The sequence below is a fragment of the Ochlerotatus camptorhynchus genome, unplaced genomic scaffold (assembly GCF_037179485.1).
Source record: "Ochlerotatus camptorhynchus isolate MF236.1 unplaced genomic scaffold, CSIRO-AGI_Acam_v1.1 ptg000646l, whole genome shotgun sequence".
Taxonomy (NCBI): domain Eukaryota; kingdom Metazoa; phylum Arthropoda; class Insecta; order Diptera; family Culicidae; genus Ochlerotatus; species Ochlerotatus camptorhynchus.
In genome coordinates, this window is record NW_027041125.1 from 42,268 (window position 1) to 60,441 (window position 18,174).

General features: G+C 38.4%; 1 protein-coding gene across 2 annotated transcripts in view; it reads right to left on the bottom strand.

The window, feature by feature from the left end:
- Positions 1–18,174, bottom strand: part of LOC135714436 (SH3 domain-binding protein 5 homolog) — a 72,018-nt gene that overhangs the window by 25,550 nt on the left and 28,294 nt on the right. For both annotated transcript variants that reach the window (XM_065237814.1, XM_065237813.1), the window contains exon 3: positions 1,787–2,083. In XM_065237814.1, the coding sequence (XP_065093886.1) occupies positions 1,787–2,083 (297 nt within the window). The remainder of the gene's footprint in view (positions 1–1,786; positions 2,084–18,174) is intronic.

Genomic DNA, 18,174 nt, shown 5'->3' on the forward strand with positions numbered 1-18,174 from the left:
ATAGAAATTCTAAGTAGTGATCCGGGTGATTCTGATGAAATTTCCAAGGGAATTCTATCGAGAATCCTCCTCAAGAGTATTTAAAGAAGCATATCAAGGAAATTCTGAGGAAAATTTCTATAGAATTCTGAGGAAAATTTTGGGATACACATTTCTAAATTCTTAATGGCATACCACGAAGCTTCCAGGAATATTCCAAGCGAATTGTAAAAAAATATAATGGAGAGATTTTCCGTGAGAATTTTGCATAAAATCCGACTTATTGGGTGAAAACTTCCAAAATTACCATAATCAAAACCATATGAAGATTGAGGGGAATCCTGAAGGTACGCGTAATTATGAAGAAATTTTGAAATGATCCTAAGGAAATCCTTGAGAAATGTGCAGACATATCCTAAGATAAGTTTCAAAGAAATGATTTACTACACACATAGAAACGATTACCGACTTTCAACAGTTGAACTGTTCGGTGAGAATCAGGTATAATTTTTCATTAATTTAAAGCTTCAAAACAAGGAAAACTTCACCGCAATGACAAGACTCGCTTATTTAAACAAGACTGACAGTGTTTTCTCGGTTCAGGCTACCTCGATTCATACTAAGTGAATGTAATCTACGCCATGTTTGTGCCGGACCCAAGTCTAAGAGGCAAAGCCGCGCCAAGTCCAAGAAAATCGCGAACGTAGCCAAATGCGCGTAGCCATAACAACCCTGCTTGTTTCATCTACAATTAAGTGATCAATCGGTGGTCAGTATTTTTCCACTGTGCACTATTGCCAAATTTTCCACAACGTTCGCCGAAATCCAACCAAAGTGACAAACCATCCATTGCTGTTGCCATATAGTCCACCCGGTGCGTGAATGCAAATTGAAACTTTCGTGGTTTGCATTTCTAATACAGACGGTCAACATCACGTCGTACAATCACAAGGTTAACAATCCAAATGGGAATGCCACAAATTTCATAAATATTGCATTCCAATTCGAACTTTGGCTGCTTTTGGGCTGGAACCGGGCACTGCTGCCATTTATTGCACACTTCAAACATGAGAAACCTTTCCAGTAGCGACTAACGACCAGGTAAGAGATTTTACAGCAACATCGTTAAATTCTAACCAGAAAACAGTTGGCCATTTCGTTCTCAAATTATACATCGCCCCCAAAGTGATTGAATAACAGGTCTCGCGGAACAATAAGGGAAAAGCCTCATCAGCACTGGAGCAAAACGATGAATAAGTATGTATATTTGAACATACCGACACACCGGTGGTTCCGGGGCGTTCGTGAAGCGTAACAGCGATTTAAAAGTCCCAGTAGACAGCGACGGGGGTCCAACTGATATAAAGCGAAAGCATGGATAAACAGTGCGGACACAATTCTAATTACGAATGCAAAAGTATTCAAAAGCAAATGTTTTAGGCATCTGCAACGCGGTTGTTTTTAAAACAAGTCGAACAGCTGGTTAAACCGGTACTACATAGCAGATGACGCTATACGAAAGTACCCTAGTGGGGTGCCCGGAAGTAGATTCAGTGTGCGCTTAACATGCGGAGCACACTTGTTTGTTTTTGTTTCGACGGCTTTATACTTGCAAATCTAAAGGGTATGTGTAGTAACCTTAATTCAAACTTAAAATTCAATTATAAAGGAATCTATGCCGAAGTATAACGGTTTGCCAGAAGAAGGAAAAAAACAGTATCGTTGACACTTATATCTTACTACTGTCACATGTCACATTCTTCCCACCTCATGACGTTGTATGTATCATCAAACCCAGTCAACGCACCTTTATCGTGGCGTGATTAAGCATCTCCTGCCAGGCGTTATCGAACTGCCACTCGTGTGAATTACTCATGAAGCGTTGCTCCGCCAGTGCCACCGTTTCCTTGGCCGCCGCATGGATCTCGTTCGCCCGCTGGTACTTGATCGCCACCGCCTGACATTCCAGCTGGGCCGTTTTGGCTTTTTCCAGTGCCTCGTAGTACGGTCGTGCCTTGTCGATGCAGCTGCCGAGTTTCTTGGACGATAACTTTAGCCGCCGGGTGGATTCGTTCATCAGTATCCGAAAGGTTGATTTGGCTTCCTGGAACCACCGAGCGGGAAGAAAAGAAGAGAGAAAAATATGCAATCAATATAATGACTGTGGATCTAATTGCAACTTCAATCGGATGAAATTCAAGAACATTATGACGCTGTTGGAGCGAGTCTTTTTTTGCTATAATTATTCCATGAACATATCGTCTAAATGCTTTCCTCAGGTGTATAGAATGGTGGAAGGCAGTGTGTGCAATGGGGTCACCATTTATACGTCAAACTGCTGCCGGCAGTCATACACTCAATTGATTATGGATTTCCCACTTGAATTAATAACTACCGTGCAGCCGCGGTAATACCGATTGAGAAGTCCGAGTGTGTTTTATATTTGTAATTTCCCTTGTCTTTAAAATTATGTCAGGAGACCCACAATTCTAACCCCATTTTCCCCTAACAAGCCACATAATTATCACACTCTCGACGTGAAATCCCGCGTGTCGTCAATCGATGCAATAACACAATAACAAAATTGACATCGTTACATCGCTATCTTCAGTCCTCAGATACGTCGTGCCAAGTTCTGAACGTGGCACACTCATTACATCAAATAGAATTTGCTCATATCTGAATGTCTTTTTTTATTTTTATGAGCTGACTAGTATGTTTCAATAGTTCGCAAACCACGTTTCTCAACTGATAAAAAGCAAAGTCAATCATTAATAATTTTCGACCGACCATTCGCATCAAGATTCAAGGCAGCAATGGATCGTTTTCACGGTAAATCGAAAGCTCGCACCCTCGCATCCTCCCTGAATCCATCGTGGAGGTAACAACAGATGGCGTGATCAACAATTCATCGTAAATGGCTCAACTTTACCTTTCATCAATTTTTTCCCCATCGTGGAACGTAAAACTTGAATGGTTGGCTTTTCTGTGCTGTTCCGAAAGGAGAGCGCTCGGTTAGCATGTCGCTTTTATTTTCGTGGGTACCTGTCTGTCTCCACTCGGTGCCTGGGTGCACTGTTCTCTAGATGGTGTAGTAGCAATAAAACAATATTATGGGTATTTGAAATCTGAATGGCTTTTGGTATCGGTTCGTAAGTGCCAGCCATAAGCGCACCACACGAGCAGAAATATTGACAATACTTTTGAGTATTCCAATAATCCCTCAAAATGTTAATGCTCAGTCCATTAAAAAAAAAATACCTTTTTAAATGTAACAAAACCAGGGCTGGCAAATGTCATTTTCAATGAAAGATCTCACGCGATATTTAAGGAGATACTTCTGTCACTATCATTGGATGAGAAAATGATGAAAGAGATTTTCTTCAAAATCTCATCAAATTTTGTGTCATGACACAACGTGACAGTGTTGTGTTTATAGCAGTTACTAGCTCATTTACATCTATTAATGTTACTTGTTCCGAGGAAGTCTTTTTTTTTCCTTTGGTTTGTTTTTTCCGTCGATCTTGTTTTCCGTGCTGAGCACCAATGCTACCGACGTGCCAGGAAGGCAACTCCCACACCTGGACCCTACCTATCGACCCATCAACTCATGAACCGGAGACCAACGGCTTTACTTCCCATCCGAAGGAAGGCGTGATCAGAGATGTTATGCCTCAGAACATCCCGGCGGCGCCGACTGGGATTGAACCCAGGCCTGCTGGGGTGAGAGGTAATCACGCTTACCACTACACCACCACCGGCGCCGTTATAAGAATCGAGGAAGTCTTAATAATATATTCATATTAGAAATGTTGTTGTCAAAACTGCATAAGAATTATTCTCATGAGTGCTTGATCATTGGAAAATGATAAGAAAGCCAATGATAGGTATTTTCGTCTCGTGATAGTGAGGGGCCTGTTTTCTCATTGACACATGACGGCCGTGATATTTACCAGCTCTGAACAAAACTTTACAATAGATTAATGTCAGCATTTTTTATAAGCTTTTCAATCCAGGATACATTTTCACAAGTCCAATAACTCAAATTTTGGCTTGTGTTTTGGAAGCTAATCATTTTTTTTCTCTGACCGGATTTTGCAAATCTGGGATCTCGATATACCTATTTTATTTTTTTTTTAGTCACTTTAACACTCTTGGGTCATTTGTGACTTGTCCGGGGGTGAGATTTGAACTCATGACTTTGGCATGAGAGGTATGGATGTTAACCACTACGCCGAGGTCCCCCCCCCCGCGATATACCTATTATATTTTAAGTAATTTTTCAAAACCCCAGGATATCAAAAGTCATATTATAAATGTATTAGTTTGGAATCTTGAGAATGTTTCTTAGTCTAGAATCTCTGGGATCATGATATGTTTTCGAAGTCCAGGATCATAAAAAAATGGAAAATTCAGGATAGGGTAGAGAACTACTTCGGCCTAATCGCCCATTTTGGGCCTATCGAGCAGAATACTTCAAATAATTCCATGATTTCAGAGTTAACAAGTCAGTTATGCGTTTAGTATGATACTTTAGTTAATAAGCTACGAAACAAAATCAATGAGAACGCGTTATATGAAGGTTTGCACCGATTATTACCAAAAACAAAAGAAGCGCTCCGACCGGCGTCAAGAAGCAGTGTTGGACTTTTGACAATATCTCAACGATTGGTTTCTCGTTTTCAAATCTTACGGTACGTACGGAAAGGTAAATAAATTTGAAAGCCATCAGTAATAATAACAATCCGTTTGGTGCTAAACTGAACTAGATTAAGAAAGACTAAGTGCAGGTTATGCTTAATAGGCCGGAAATGGGGTAGTTAACCCTATTACATATTCTTTTTATTTTTTTACATTGAAATGATCTACAAATTTCTATTATGAAGAGCTTTTTGAGTGAGTTGATTAATTTCCTTTTAATTCCGTTAGAATTACTTATCTTTTGACATATACGCGTATTTAGTGTTGCTGAGTACTTGGCACTGATGAAGTCTGCAAGTAGTAGACGAAATACGCGTATCTGTAAGCACACTCAAAAAGCTCTTCATACAGGGCTTCCGTTAACAGGTTCGACAAAATTAAAAGAAGTTCTATTATTTAAAACTGTACCAAGCTCGAGACTTTGCTATGACCGGATTCTTTTTATTATTCGAAGATCTTAATTAAGCTATTTCCAAGTCCAAGATCCGATGAATTTAATATGACCCGCAGCCTTGTTTTGGTTGGTTGATTGGTTGTCTTTATTAAGGAGATTTTCAGCCAGACACTGGTTTATCTCCGCTAAGCCTTGTTTTTTTTTTGTTTTAAGACTGGGGCCCTAAACAAAACTAAATTAAAAATTTAAAAAAAATCGTCAATACGAAACCTTACAAATCGTTCTGGGTTTGAAAATTAAAAATATTTAAGTCCGGAATTCATCCAAGCTCAACTCATACAGAATCTTGTGTTTAAGTATAGTATTTTAATTTAAAAAAAAAGATAAATCCGCAATTTTCCAATTTTTTTAAGTACGATACCTTGAAACTGATATACTGCCTATAATCGAAGACAACAAAGAATCCAAGCGACAGATACAGTGGCGCTGCGCTTGAGTGAAGGTGGAAGCAACGCATAGAAAAATGAGCAAATACACAAACCCTTCTTCTGAGGATGTAATCTTTACTATCAAATTCGTTCGAAGCATTTACCTTTGAGCGGCAGATGACGCGATTGTACCTGTCTCATAACGTTCGTATGAGGAAATGGAAGAGTTGCCAGTCTTCTTGATGTGTTGTCTTCGCTATAATCCCATATCAGTCCCATATGGAAAAAGTAGGCATTGAGAAAATGGCAGTCGAAGTTACGAAGCGCGATTTCCATGTAAATATTTGATAAATAATAGTAGTTGGTTGGTTGGTTGTCTTTATTAAGGAGATTTTCAGCCTAACGCTGGTTCATCTCCGGATAAATAATAGTAAATTAATTGATAATTTTTTCAAGTTAAAATCTTTTGCAATGAAGCTTGCATGTTTTGTTAAATCAGCGAAAAATATGGCAATTAAAAAAGCAGACGTTTAACTTGAACTATGGGCGATTGACTTTCAGGATAGGACTGATATTCGATTATTTTGCTTGATGGGACAAACTGACCTGATGTTGTTTTCACATTTCCGGAGAACTTTGAGATTTGGGCGTAATTGATTTTGTAAACAAACACGGCAATTGCCGATTTCTCGCGAATCAAAGCTCAATCTCGAAAATTAACCACACAAACAGGTAGATGGATGATTTGTCTATCGGGTGGTATAGTTTGTTCGCAAGATTGAGCGTTAATTCGTGAGAAATCAGCGTTTGACTTGTTTGTTTACAAAAGCAATTACGTCCAAATCTCAAAGTTCTCCGAAGTTATGAACAGGGCTGGCAAATGTCATTTTCAATGAAAGATCTCACGCGATATTTACAGAGATACTTCTGTCAACATCATCGGATGAGAAAACGACGACAGAGATTTTCTTCAAAATCTCATCGATTTTTTGTCATGACAAAACGTGACCGTGTTGTGATCATCGTGATTACTAGCTTATGTATTGCCACCGCGTTCTTCATTTCTATATTGTAGGGGAAAATGGCTCTAATGTTGGCCTATGGATCTAAGATTGGGCCCATCGCTAAAAACCTGCTATTTATCAATTTTATCTAGATGAACGCGTCATTGGGACGGTACTAATGGATATTTTTGGTAGCTATTGAAAATTTAGTCGATTACTGAATTTATGTATGGGCCGACATTTAGGCCGACATTACATCTATTTACCCTATATTTCAAATCAAAAATATTGTATATGTTCATAGATTTCCCATAATCATTTTCCCTTTGTCCTTCTCCTTTTCCTTTCCCTCTTCTCTTTTCAGGAAGGGAGTAATGGCGCTACATCCATAAGTCATAAAATGCTAGGACAAGAGTTAATGCTCATGCCCCAACCGTCAGAAGAAAATGGAGCATCACCTTTCTAGCTTTGATGCTTCCAACGACCAACCAATCATATAATTACCAAAATCGGAACGTACGGTACGAGATGGCCACGTTTCATCCATTTATTGGATTCTGAAGCATCGTGTTTAAATCTTCGATTTAAACAGGCCCGATGTTTCTGAATCATCTTGCCCGTTAAATGCTGCACAGTAAGGCTGGCCGTTTTGATATGTGTGACACATATATCAAATAGACAAGAAAAATGATGTAGGTATATATATCATTTTCCAGGATGCTTTCAAGAACTGGCTGTGTTGGTGAGAGATTGGATTAGAGATTCCTTAATTTCCAGGTTTTTTATTCAGGTAGTTGGCACCCTGAATTTTACTAAACGAAATTTTGAGCAACTTTCCTGGTGGTATTCGGAACATGTCCAGGTGTTGGCCAATGTGATCCTGGCTTCCTAATGTGACCAACAATAAGTACGTTTTAGAGTTGTACTGTATTTTTGTGTGTGTCGCATGATGGATTTTAACTCTAGTTTGAAACTGGCCACTCTCTCCGAGGGTAGATTCGGATGTAACCAATGTAGTTTTGGATGCTCGACCAGGATCTTATTTTTGGAATTCGGATTAGATGTCCTTTATGTTGGGATCTGGTCCTAGTCAGAAATTGACCAATTCCTCGGGGTTACCCGGGACATCGTATGTGACCAATGGGGTCCTGAGCTTTCGGTATGGCTGTAAATGTTTTTTGTATTTGAGTTCTGATGTAATTGGATGTCACATGATGGGTTTTGATCCTAGGCAGAAACTGACCACTTCGTCGGGAGTACCCGAATATGGCAGGTCTGGCCAATGAGGTCCTGAATAATCGATTTGGCTGCTATTAATCAGACTTCAACGGATGTAATTTGATGTATCGCCTGATGGGTTTTGGTCCTAGTCATGAACTGACCACTTCCTCGAAGGTACCCGGAATTTGGCCGGATGTGACCAATGTGGTCCTGGGCTCTCTATTTGGCTGTCATTGGTCTTGTTTTTTGAATTATAATGTAATTTGATGTGTCGCATGAAGGGTTTTGGTCCTATCCAAAAACTGACCACTTCCTCCAGAAGTGGCCAATGTGGTCCTGGACAATCGATTTGGTTGTCATTGATCTTGTTTTTTGAGATATGATGTAATTTGATTTGTCGCATTATGGGCTTTCGCCCTAGTAATGAGCTGGCCACTTCCCCAGGTGTACCCGGATCATGGACAGATGTGACCAATGTGCCACAGTGCTCAAACGGTTCCAAATTGGGTCCTGATTAGCCTCCCAAAATTTGAACTCATTTAGTAAGAACCTGACTTGGCACAAACCATTTGAAGTTTATATGGAAATTACTATGGGGTAACCATAATTTCGGTTCATATCTATCTCAAAATTCACCACTGCACTCAACTAGAGAAAATGATAACTGCACTTGTTGAAGCTACAACTACAACTTTGTTGAAGACCACTTTTCGATCAAATGTAAGGAACAAAAATTATTAATGATTCAAGTCACTGATATCTTATGATAATTCTCAATCAACTGTTCAGCAGGCAACATTGGTGTTTATGGCGCGTATAATAGAGGACAAAAATCATGGCTACTATGTCACACTGCAGAATACAGTGTTGCCCACAATACAGTTGCTTAATCTTGCCATAAGATTATCAAACTCTTTAATAATTAATAACTATTAAATTTTACGTTTGGCTGAAAAACGATTTTTTGCAAAGTTGTAGCTGATGAAAATTCCCATAAGAATAGCAATAGAAATTGTTTACAGTACAATATGTAAAAAGGCTAGAAGACAATTAACAAAAAGTTTTGTTTTCCCATAGTAATTTCCATATAAACTTCAAATGGTTTGTGCCAAGTCAGTTTCTTATCAAATGAGTTTAAACTTTCGGAGGCTAATCAGGACCCGATTTGAAACCGTTTGAACACTGTGGAGTGAAAATTTCAAATTTTGCATCGGTCTAGTGGGCTATATGTTCCTATTATCTTCTTCTTCTTATTCGCATTTCAAGCTTATTGCATATCGCATATTAGCTTATTGCGTGCTCTCAACTTAGTGTTCTAGATGCACTTCCACAGTGATTAATTGGGAGCTTTCGATGCCTGTACCATTTTTGCATTGGTATAATTGTGTGGCAAGTCCAATCATACCTTCTATGCCCAGGGAAGAACCCGAAAAATTCCTAGACCGGACCGGGAATTGAACCCAGCCACCTCAAGCATGGTCTTGCTTTGTAGCTGAGCCTTTACCGACTGAGCTAAGAGAGGTCCCATTATGGTGTCTTCCAATTATGACCTATGGGATTCCCAGAGCATCCACCATAATAAGAATGTATAGCCATAACTAGTAGGTCTACCCTATATGACACTCGGCGCTCCGGGACTGAGATGAATAGTTGATTTTACAAGCGATTTGTATCAACATGTTCAGTGCATAACCTAAATAATTACTAAAATGATATTAGCACGTATATCGACAGTAGAATATCATCTAAACATTTGTTGATATATGATTAGAAACGCAATTGATTACTGCTTTTTGGAGCTAACTGTAGGATTCAAAGCAGTTGTATAGGGTTACGGTATGTAATGTGGGTCTAGTCCTTTCATTCGGCCTATCACGCAAATAAATAATTAATTAAGGAATATTACACAAAAAATAAGGAAAATATTGATCACTGATGGTTGATAAATGTGTACCACACACAAATCAATTTATATCACAACATTTCAATACATTTTCAGCTCTCGTAAGTAATAAAACTGGTTGAGAATATCACAATGTTCGGAGTTTTTAGCCGCCATGACTTATAAGGTTAAGATGGGAAGGTTGACTGACGATCATCAAATGGCCTGATTATGGCATTTATTGATTGGAATTACCTGATAATACACACTAGACGTAAAACTTACAGTTGCTGTTTGAATATTTTATGTTTATTTTAATTGTTTAACAACGTTTTCACAAGTAAAACATGGACCCAACTTTAGGGACACATTTCTTTTCTATGTTCCTAACTATGGCCCATGAAATTCATTTGACAGCATATAGCAATAAGAGTAACGTCAACAATGTTGTTTTGCATTTGGATGATAAGGAACGAACAGGAAGGGAGATTTTTTCTGCCAAACCTGTATAATGAACATCACAATGTTCTGATTTAGATATTCTGCGGTCAAAAGACGATAAGCGAAATTTTTAATTTTTAATTTTTAAATTGAGTGATTTAATGTAGTTTTCGTAAAATTTTCTCTAAGAAATGTTTTGAGGAATGAAGAGCATTAAGTTAACAGTGATAGTGATAAAAAAAAATACATCAGAAAACGTTACCAAGAGCGTTTTTTTGAGGATCAAACAAGATAGGACGAAGTTGCATCCATAAATAGACCCAATTTGGGGACAATAGACCCATATTACATACATTTCCCTCGTGAGTTATTGTCTTAAAAAAAGTAAGTTTTTCAACTTTTCGTGGTTTCTGATAGCAAACGACATGATAAGCATATCTAAGCATACCATTTAGCAGTAGAATATCGTTTGCAGGTAAATTCATTGATGAGTTATGATTAAAAACGTAATCGATGGCTGCATATTAGACCGAGGTTAGGGACGTATACCCTATTTGTTAAGTATTGGATAGTTGCAGGAACTGTAGGAATTATTTCAGATGATTTATCAGAAGGTATTCTCAATAAAATTCAAAGATTTTTTTAAACTAGAAAAGTGATTTAATGAACTCTTAAATTATAAGCATTGTTCCATAGGTCATGATTTTAGCACTTAGGATATCAAAATTCTAGGTTATTTCTGAGTCCATGACTTTGAAAATTTGCGCAACCCATCTGAAAAATAAATAAATGCCTTTCAATCACAGCCTGTTTGGGACAATGTGTGCAACGTGCCAATGAAATGCACCAAATCGAATGAATAACATTAATTCAAGCATAAAATTTAGGGTAAACCAAACCAATCGGTTGTTGAAGCAATAGAAGCTACTCTTGCATGAAAATGCAACCAATCAATCCACAACAGAGCTTGGATTAAACGTATTCTCGCAATAATTCACCACTCATAACAACAATAAAATAATCGGCGATAGTCCAAAACAGTGCAATCTGTACACATTCACACCCCTTCCAATGTACGTTTCTATCTCTGCACGGAAGTTGTTCTCCAACTCATTACTTTAAACGGACAACATGTAACGAAGTCACTGACGCGAGATTGCATGTGAAAACGCTTTTTCTTTTTGGCCTTCCTTCAACACATCGAAACACACTACTGAGTGGTGGAGGGAAAAGTTTTCCCTTTGCATTTCTTCCACCTTTTTGGAGAGAACAAACGCTACCAGGCGAATTACAATCGTGCTTCGTTAAAAAAAATTCCATTGCATTTAAATAGCTCACTTAAGCCTTTGGCAAGGTGTCTGGGTTTGGAACCTGCATGCAAAAATCGTACGCGGCTCACACAATTTGAATAGTAGAGTTTCATACCTATGGTGTTCCAAACCATTCTACCAGCTGCTTGGCAATGCTGGTGTGCTATAGAAATGCCACAAAATCGCAAAATGCCGCCGCCCCGTCAAAGCTGACTGAAGATTCGCTGATGTGGAAAGCGATTTTTTCTATCTTACTTTTGTGTAGGTACATGAAGGTACCTGCATTTTCATTTTCATCGTCCGCGGTGTGCCATTAGCCGGCAAGGTTGCTTGCGGCTGCAGCCCTTCTTTGTTGAGCATGCAACACTCACTTGGACGGGAGAGCAGCCAAATTGCATTGCAAAAATTAGGTACGTTCAATCCAAAAGCACTGTTGGATAGGCAAAACTCTAAGAATCTAAAGTCACAGAACCCTACGGTGGGGAAAGGTTACGTATATACAGATAACCGCAAAACATCGAGAACGAACACAACAAAATCGAGAACGATTTTAGCATTTTTATGTTCCCACGCTCCAACGATCTGGCGTACGAATAGCACTTGCATCAACGTCAACGTCTATCATTATGCATCGTTTATGCCTCATCGTTCCATCGTGCGGTCTCAGTGATCTCAGCTGGCGAAGCCTCTGCTGATATTTCATGACAAAACTTTGACATATATTTCGGATGAACTTTTCGAAGCTGCCGACTCATGCATAATGAGTACCCATATAGCATTGGGTGAAACAATAGGAAAAATAATTGAACATCTCTCAGCTCTTTTGTGACTTCCACGATGATGTGGGATGACACATCGAGAGGAAAAAGCGCTTTACTTCACATGCAGGTTTGAGCTCGCCGCTGATGATGATTATGTGGGAGTAGGGGAGAAGTGCTGCGAAAGGAGAAGGCAAATATAATTTATTATGCATTCATTTGATGGGTAATCAGTATACAATTAAGTGGCATTATCGCCGGCATCATTGCACAGACACAAATCCAACACTATTAATGACGTGTATGTAGCTTTAATACATGCCTCACATAAACCGGTTTCATTATACTGAACCGCAACAGGGCGTTTGAAAATTTATAGTAAACGATCGGGGCGTGAGAATCCTCTGTGAAGAGAATGAAATCATCCGCTATTGCGTTCAATTTCTACAAACGTGTACATTGATCAATTAGCATGCATCAGATGAAACTTGGTTGAACTACCTATAGTATAAATGAACGAACACAGCAAGGTGGTCTCCGCACAGTTGGATAACCAGTTTACTACAGTAGGGTTAATGTCCCTAATATCGACGTAAGTATCCTTAGTATTGGGCTCGTACTTAAAATTCGAAGGAAAGCATTTTTTGGCAATGCACTAGCATCCGAAATTGAGGAACAGGATATTGTTATCCTATGTAGTGTAAAATATTAACACTTCGCAGATTGCTCTTGTGATGGATGGTGGCTCAAGCTAATGCGTCTTAGGTTCGGCAAAGAATCATGGATGCAATTATATCGAACATAGTTGAGAACTAGTGGTCTTGGGAACCGTTTCAATATTACGAACAACGTTGCACAATGGTCCCAAAACCGTACTTAGGAAGACAAAAATGTTTCCGCTTAAACTGTTAGTTTTAGGTGTACGGTGTCTTCAATAATTGTTTGGAGTAGGCTCTGCCTTTGAACAAGTTTGACGTGCATTTTCTTTGCTGTGATTTTTTATTTTTTTTTTTTTTTTTTTTGAGAGAAAGCAAATTAGGAGAAACGATTTTGTCATATTTTTAAAACAGTATAAAAAACCAATCTGATAGTGATTTCCAAAGTAATTTAAGTTTGGGGCTTTCTTTCCGTGATTCTTAACAAAACCCGTGTCATAAAGTTTTTTCAGAGCGTCAGAGAGCAACAGCTCCGAAAACAAACTCCTCCAGTGAACCCGGACGTTCTTTCGTTTGCAACGACGTCACGGAGAAGCGAACCACAAGGGCTGATCCTGGGGACTCTTTTAGTGATATTTGAATAGCTGAACCTAATCTGGATGATCAAAATGAGAAAATTACAAAAAGATAACACATACAGGACTACAGGAAATTCCAGGGCTGGTAGCGCTGATGCGATATAATAGTAGTGACTTTAGTGACTAAAATTACGGAAATAGTGACCAAATAGTGACTTGTAAATACTAAATAAGTAACCATTTATATGGTAACATAGAAATTCAAATACGGTTTGATATCGAAATAAACTTAAATTCCTCTAACTTAATCGAATCTCACAACGGAAACCCCTGTGAAGAGCATTTGAAGTGATTTGAATAATTTACTTTTGCTTACGTTATACATGATGACTAGCAAATAGTAATTCATATTTTTATGATCTTGAATTTGATTCTGCGTCCGAAATCTCTAAATATTTGATATATCTAGGTAGATAACTTTGATAATTTGCTATGAAATTTTCACAGAATTTCTTCAAAATGATCTCAAGAACTTTTTTAGAATAATTCCCCTTCTCAACTTAGAAGCAAATAAGCTTTTACAAACATAATATTGCATTCTTGAAATTCTTTGCAGAACAATCAACCAAATTCTTGGAAATAGATCATTTTCGTAGTTGGAAACGCTTAACATCAAATATCAGAACTAAAGTGGACATTTTATACGATAGATGAGGAGATGAAAGTAAAGAGTTGATAGTTCCGTTATAGTGTGGCAGTTTAAAATTTGTATATAGAAAGTAGAAAGCGAACAAAGGATAATTTTGAGGAAGGTACGAATAGGGTAGAGCATCTCCTTTACCAAGCTCATCCGTTAATGAGGGATGGTGAGGGGTGTTTCCCCCTGCCACCACTGGCAAAAGGGATGATCACCGATTTGCTCATGTACGTACCTCTGATGTGCGGAAACAGTTCTATTGATTGTTTCACACTCAAGTCGCCATCTGACGTAAACAACTACCCGATTCGTACCTTCCTCAAAATTGTCCTTTGCTCGCTTTCTACTTTGATAAACAATTTTCACACTGTCGTACTATAACGGAACTATCAACTCTATAATTGAATCTCCTCCTCGGTCGTATAAAATCTCCATTTGAAGCCTGATATTTGACGTTAAGCATCTCCGACTATGTAAATCGTTTAATTCACGCATGAAGTAATAACACATGTTTAGTTAAAGTAGATTATTTTTGATTTTTTATTGATTCTTTTAGAAACTCCCTGAAGGCTCCTTCTATAAATCCATCCTTAGAATTTCCATGCAATTAACCTCAGAAGTTTTATAAATTTCTGCTTAAAATAATCTTGGACTTCTCCCTTGCATTCATTTGTATTCTCCTTAGAATCCCCATAGTATTTCCTCAGAATTCTCAAAACAAAAATCCATCACAAACTTTGAAACTCTTTTCAGAATTCCTTCCTCAAAATTCGATTTCATTTGAATTCTTCTCGGAATTTATTTCGAACTCTTAAGAATTGTCTTGAAAGTATCGTCAGAAATCACCCCAGAATTTTTTTAGAACTATCCGCAGAGACCATCTTTGGAGTTCACGGGATTTTCATGGAATTTTTTCATCAGAGCCATTTCAGAACTAATTTTGAATTCTTATTATAATTAGACCTAGAATCCTCATTCAATCATCATAGAATTCTTCTCTTCTTCGTCTCTATTAATTTAAACAGTAATCAAAAGCGACGCCCGTATGTGTTAAGCCAAATTCTACTATATAGGTAAACCTGGCTTAAGATTTAAGCGGATATGAAGAAATCGGTCCTTAGAACAGTTAATTTTACATGAGACTTTCGTAGTCTGTACTTTGGTATTCTTCTCTGATATATCTTGGTGTATGCCCTGGAATCCTTTAAAATTCTCTTTTAAATCGAAATTGAAGGCATTTCCCAATAGTTTTCCTGGTGTTCTAACGTTTTGCGGTTCACTGGTCATCCTGGTTAAAATTTTCAATTTTTTAACAGGTTTGTATATTTTGTTAAAACTACTGTAGACTTTCTTAGTGCCAAGTACTCAATTTAAACATTTTGCGAAAAAGTGACTTTAGTGACTATTTTTAGGGAAATAGTGACTTTAGTGACTTTTAGGTGTAAAAAGTGACTTTTTAGTGACTGGCTTCAAAAAAGTAACCAAGTCACTAAAAAGTGACCTGCTACCAGCCCTGAAATTCTCCCTGAAGAAAAGGAATCACCAGGAATCAGGATGTATTCAAGGAGAGGCAACATGTTAATTCTGTTGAATAATACCAGATGGATATCATCCTGATTCAAGCAAGAAAGGTGGACCATGAAAGTACCAGTAGCGCCATGCAATTTCATTGCTCATGGATTCATTTGGTGAGTTCGTTCCTACTTATTAACACTTATGATCTGGTGAGAGCTTACCATTTATTTAATTTAAATATTTGTAAAATATTTTAGCAACAAACTAACAAACTTTTCTGAATCATCTTGTCCCTTAAATGCTGCACAGTAGGCCTGGCCGTTTTGATATGTGTGACGCATCTTCGAAGATATGTTTCACTTCGAAGATGGCAAAGATATGTTTCACTTCAAATAGACAAGAAAAATGTTGTAGGTATATATATCATTTTCCAGGATGCCTTCAAGAACTGGCTGTGTTGGTGTTAGATTAGATTAGATTAGATTAGTACGGTCTCTTCAATTGTTTTATTTATGTGAAATTAGGGTGGTCCCTATGGTTAGGGAGTTCAGAATATCAACTAGTTGAAAACAATAGCGGGCACCCAGAAGATCGGGAAATAAGGGTAGTTGGATCAAATAAAACGTGCAGTTACAATATTTGCCACATGCTTCAAAGCTGTAATATTGTTTATTTAATGTTTAATTAAAATCCATATCAAACTACCTTTTTATTACAGAGACTTTCAGCCGTAGGCTGGTTCGTAGCATGTCAGCATAGTATCAAAGTACTTACAACTTCAATGTTTTTCTCGCATTAGAATAGCCCACAGAGCGATTTGCTCTTCCAATGCGCTCGTGCCGTCGTTTGCTTTCACTGATCTATTGTGAATGTTATCATTTATAGCACGGGCGTGTTACAGAAAAACCCGACGAATGACAAAGAAACCCACTTAGTAAATATCACAAATTTTTTCGAGGGGTTCGTCGAGCGGTTGCATACGCAACACCAGTTTTTAGTATTTTGAGAAAGACCAAAATTGTAGAACAATTCATTTAAAACAACTTTGCTGAAAAATCAAACTTTCTATCCCTAATGGTTCTCATTTTTTCCTTGATTTGTTTTCCATCGATCTTGTTTTCCGTACTGAGTACCAATGCTACCGACGCCAGGAAGGCAGCTCCCACACCTGGACCCTACCTATCGACCCATCAACTTATGGACCGGGGACCAACGGCTTTACTTCCCTGGCGTGATCAGAGATTTTATACCTCAGAAAATCTCGGCGACGCCAACTGGGATTGAACCCAGTTTCTTTGGGGTGAGAGGCAATACAAATACAATAATAACCCGATTTTGACAAAACAAACAATAATGTCACATAACCGTAATTCCAAATTTTTCTCATTCATCTTCAAGAAGGATGTTTAAGGTATACTTTGGTGCAAAAAGACCACTGAAAAAGCGTATCGATTCATCGATCATTTCCAAGTATCAACAATGAATTATGAAGGCTAGTTTGATGCATATTTCAAAAGTATAACGAGAAGATGAATTGAATTGATAACGACTACTACCTATTCAATCTCAATTGAAACTTTGAAAATCATGAATTTTGTGATAGTGCACATATTATCAACCCGTTTGATAAAAACTCATTGCCATCTTTTAATGTTAAGAAAAGGAAACATTGTCCTCCTTTATCTCCAAACCTCAAACGAAATATCCTCATTTTGAAGTTTTTGATATGGTAACCCTAAGTGGAACACTTGACTGTACTTTGTATAGGGTAGATGTACCAGTTATGGCTATAGGTTCCTATTATGATGTGTTCCAATTATGGCCTATGGGAATTCCATAGGCCATAACTGTAGCACACCATAATAGGAACGTATGGCCATAACTGGTACACCTACCCTAGCTTTCCCCAACATCAGCGTACAGAGGAACACTTAGTCATCAGGCATAGGCCATTGCCTCACCATTTAGAAAGGTCACGGTCTGGAGGAAACAGCTTATTCATAACGACTGTTCTCGACAGCGCTTTCTTTCTCAGAACTGGCGGTTGCCTTGCACCAACCGCAACAACGGCTCATACTCCACAGAGCTATTCACATGGCTCCCCTTTTGCAACCACCATCATCATCGCGCCACAGAACTAAAATCCCATTATACAACAACCATTGGTCAAGGTTGGCAGAATGTTCTTCAGGCAGCCCTTCGTGGTCGCACTCCGTGCGAAGCGTGTGAAAATCTCATTTCCAAGATGCCCCAAGTCCGATTTCAAGTGCTCCGTTAGAGGCTCACTCCTCTTTTCCTTTTCCCATATTTTCTTTCTACTCCCGCCATTCTGTATACACATGCAAGAGCTCTAGTTTGAAAAGTGTACACTTGTAAGGTGGTTTTCGCACGGAACTCTTTCCCTCCTACACCGTCACCCTTCATCCGGCAACCGGATAGCTCCCTCTATTGTGTGAACGTGCCCCCCGGTCATATTATGCATGCAAAATTACACTCTACCAGTTAAGAAATTAGATTACAATCTCATTTTTTTTCGCTTGTTCTCAGCACGAACCTCAGGCTCAGGGTTGTTTGCCATAATAATAATCTTCGGATCAGACCATTTGCCGA